Source organism: Lipotes vexillifer, unplaced genomic scaffold (genome assembly GCF_000442215.2).
Source record: "Lipotes vexillifer unplaced genomic scaffold, Lipotes_vexillifer_v1.1 scaffold431, whole genome shotgun sequence".
Lineage (NCBI taxonomy): Eukaryota > Metazoa > Chordata > Mammalia > Artiodactyla > Lipotidae > Lipotes > Lipotes vexillifer.
Window position 1 is genome coordinate 2076688 of NW_006782267.1, and position 3280 is coordinate 2079967.

General features: G+C 46.0%; 1 protein-coding gene across 1 annotated transcript in view; it reads left to right on the plus strand.

Moving 5' to 3' along the window:
• The window catches only part of ARHGAP6 (Rho GTPase activating protein 6), a 484034-nt gene extending 481570 nt beyond the window's left edge, over positions 1-2464 (plus strand). Inside the window, exon 13 of the mRNA XM_007455063.1 lies at positions 1123-2464. Coding sequence (XP_007455125.1) covers positions 1123-1808 — 686 coding nt within the window. The 3' untranslated portion in view covers positions 1809-2464. The remainder of the gene's footprint in view (positions 1-1122) is intronic.
• The last annotated feature ends 816 nt before the right edge of the window (positions 2465-3280 follow it).

Here is a 3280-nt window from a genome sequence, read left to right on the forward strand (position 1 = left end):
CTTTCCCTGCCTACTAAAAAGAAATGAGAGGACAGGGCAGATCCATAGGAAAAAGGCAGCCTGGGGACATAGGCCCCAGGAACTCCTCATTTGCTTGTGAAATGCACTGTTTTAGTCTCCTTTCAATTTCCTGAGGAAAGTTGTATCAGTTAGGGAAGGCTAACTGCTGTAAGAAACACCCCCTAAGTGTCAGTGTCTTAACCTCTCACAGGTTGATTTCTCCCTCACCGCCCAGTCCACTGTGGGTTGTGCAGGGCGATGAAGGGTGGGAGTGCTCTGTTCCACAGAGTCATTCAGGGGCTCAAGTTCCATGTAGCCAGTGGCTCCCCCGTCCTCAGAGGCTTTGGAGTCTTCCATGGTTTTTCCATCCTGGGCTAGAAGTTAAAGGAAGGGAGCAAGCAGGAAAGACTAGGAGTGCATTTGGGTTTTTGTTTGTTTGTGTGTTTGTTTGTTTACTAGACCAGGCCTAGAAATGGCTCACATCACACCTCTGCACATGTGTTAGCCAGACCTCAGTTATGTGGCCCTCCTAACTGCAACGGAGGCTGGGAAATGTCATCCAGTAAGGAAAGGGGACCATTTGGTGAACCACGAGCCAGTCTCTCCCACAGTGGTGGTGGTGGAATATACACAGCGGCTGCTGTCTTCATTATCTTCTGGCACCAAATGAGGCACTTTTGATTCGTTTCATTTATTCCTACAGCTTTAATTGACACAATAGAAACATGGAAACATTACTTGTATCTCCTCTGGATTGCAAGTTGCACTGAACAGGAAGGGAATGCGCCTTTCACCTTCTAGGTTCAGAACAGTTTTCATAGCCACGCAGAAGGGGGCTTTCCTAAAACATAAATTAGGGCCAAGGACTATCCGGCTGCATTTGACAGCTAACCTGTCAGAGTCCAGGCATCTGTCTCTGGAGCTGCCTCACGAATCGTGCCAGTGATCAAACAGCAGTGCACGTGCCTCTTACCAGGAAGCCTTTTACTTTAGGCGACAACAGCTAAGCGTGTCGGCGCTTCTTCAGTCTTTGAAATTGGCAGCGTAGGAAGGAGGTAACGGGCATCCCGACAGGGGTCCTACAAACCAATTCCATTTCTCGCCCTTCTCTCCGGCTCCCAGGTTCCCACGGAGACATTTTTGAAAGCAGCTCCCTCCGACCGGGGCCGTGTTCTCTTTCGCAAGGGAACCTGTCCCCAAATTGGCCCCGGTGGCAGGGGAGCCCCATGGAACTGGACAGCAGTGCGCAGGTCATTGGCAGGACTCAGACCACGAGCACCATCGCCGAGCGCAGGGAGCACGCCCCCGTGGCCCGCGTCTGCAGCACGCCCCCCATCAAGGGCGGCGGGGGCGGGAGGCGCGCGCCAAGGCCAAGGCCGGAGCCGTGCTGGACCGAAGCCCTCGCGGAGCGCGAGCCGGAGGCGGCCTGGCTGCAGAGGAGAGCCAAGCCTCTGCACCAGAGACCTGCAGAGGGTGCCAGGCGCGACAAGAGGCCTCCTCCTCCGTATCCTGGTCCAGGGAAGCAGGCCCTAGCATCGGCCCGGCAGCCCGCGGAGCCGCCGCTGTGGAGGCCTCAGAGGCCAGAAGGAGGCTCCGGAACAGCTTTGGAAGAGGGAATCCAGAGAGCCGAGCGAGAGCATCAGGCCGCCCAGCAGAAAGCGAGCAGCGCCTACCCCAGTCCCGCCAGCGATAGGAACAGTAAGACCTTGGGGGAGCCCAGCTGGCTCGACTGGCAGAGGGAGCGGTGGCAGATCTGGGAGCTCTTATCCACCGACAACCCCGATGCCCTCCCGGAAACGCTGGTATGAGATGAGTCCTCCACGCTCAGCCCTCACGTCCCAAACAGCCTTCTTCCACTCAGTAGGGGAAAAAGTGGGTGTTGGACAATTGGGCACTTACTTGTTTTTCTTCTTTTACACTTAAAAAAAAAAAAAAAAACACGAGAAAAGTCAGTTCACTTAAAGATATAGAGCACTAGGACCCTGGCCATTTATAATAAGATTCTATTGCATAGCCAGCCTTCAGAAAAAACAAAACCAGAAATGGATGCTAATATCCAATCTAAAAGCTATTCACATTGGCTCTGTATAAGATAAAACTCTTGCTTTGGTACAGCTTAATTGTATTCATGTGTCTTCAGTTTTGACTGTTGTATATTCTGTAACAGATTATGTATGATAATCCTATATGTTATATTCACAGAAAACAGAAGGAACACATTTTTAAATCACTTAATCTAAGTAATGAGATTCTATAGAGTGTTCTAGAATACGCACAAGCAGGTTTCTGTGCTTCGGCCATTGCTTTTTAACTGGGGACAGCCCTTCCTTCAATGCCTAAGGAAAACACTAACAAAACAAAATAAAACAGAATATGAGAAGCCATATTTTTTCTATAGTAGTGAGATACAAAAAAATATAGTCACTGAATGCTTTTTCATATTGAATATGTTTTAAGGAAAATATTAAATTTGGTACATTATGGAATATATTTTTGGAATCTGTTTAGAAAGAATTCAGAGAGGAAGGCCGTGCCTGACAAAGAAAGAATAATTAAGAAGTTGTCCTTCCCATTTTAGGTCACATTCAGTTTTATATAGACCATATATAATATATATTTATAATGTATGATTTTTATGTATTTTTCAAAACTGCAAACTGGAATCCAACTATAAAGTGTTTGAGGGTCAAAAGAGAGTATTCAAATTACAGAACATGGTTTTTCCTTTTGCCCCATAATCAGTATTAACCAAATTATATGCAGTGCTTTGTAAAGTAAGTCATATTTGGAAAAAGATTACGCTCTGTATTTACATTGTGCCAAAGGCTGAGGAAATGTTTTCTTTGGTAATTTTATGTGTAGTGTAAAGTGTTCCTACCATAGTGCAGTAGTAAATTTGAAGTTTTTCAACTGCAAAACAATTTTTGACCAGCAGGTGGCAATTCGCTTCAGTATTTTATGAAATTTTTTTTTCACTTCATAAGGGAATGTGTATTATAGAAAAAGATGGGTTTTTTTATATAAAACATGCTACTCTTAATTTTCATATTGGCGATGACATTTTCAGTGGTGTTTCCTAAAGTTCTTTCTTGTGCCATAATGAATAAAAAGTTAAGCAAAGCCTTCGTTCCCTGCCATTAAATCTAGTGAATGAACTCGCACCCCATTGCAAACGTACACTTCCCTATCCCCAAGTCCAAGTGTAATAAATAATGGCAGTACTATACATACACAGCTAGAGAGCTAGTAAAAAATATCAGGTGGCTCGGGGACGTAACCC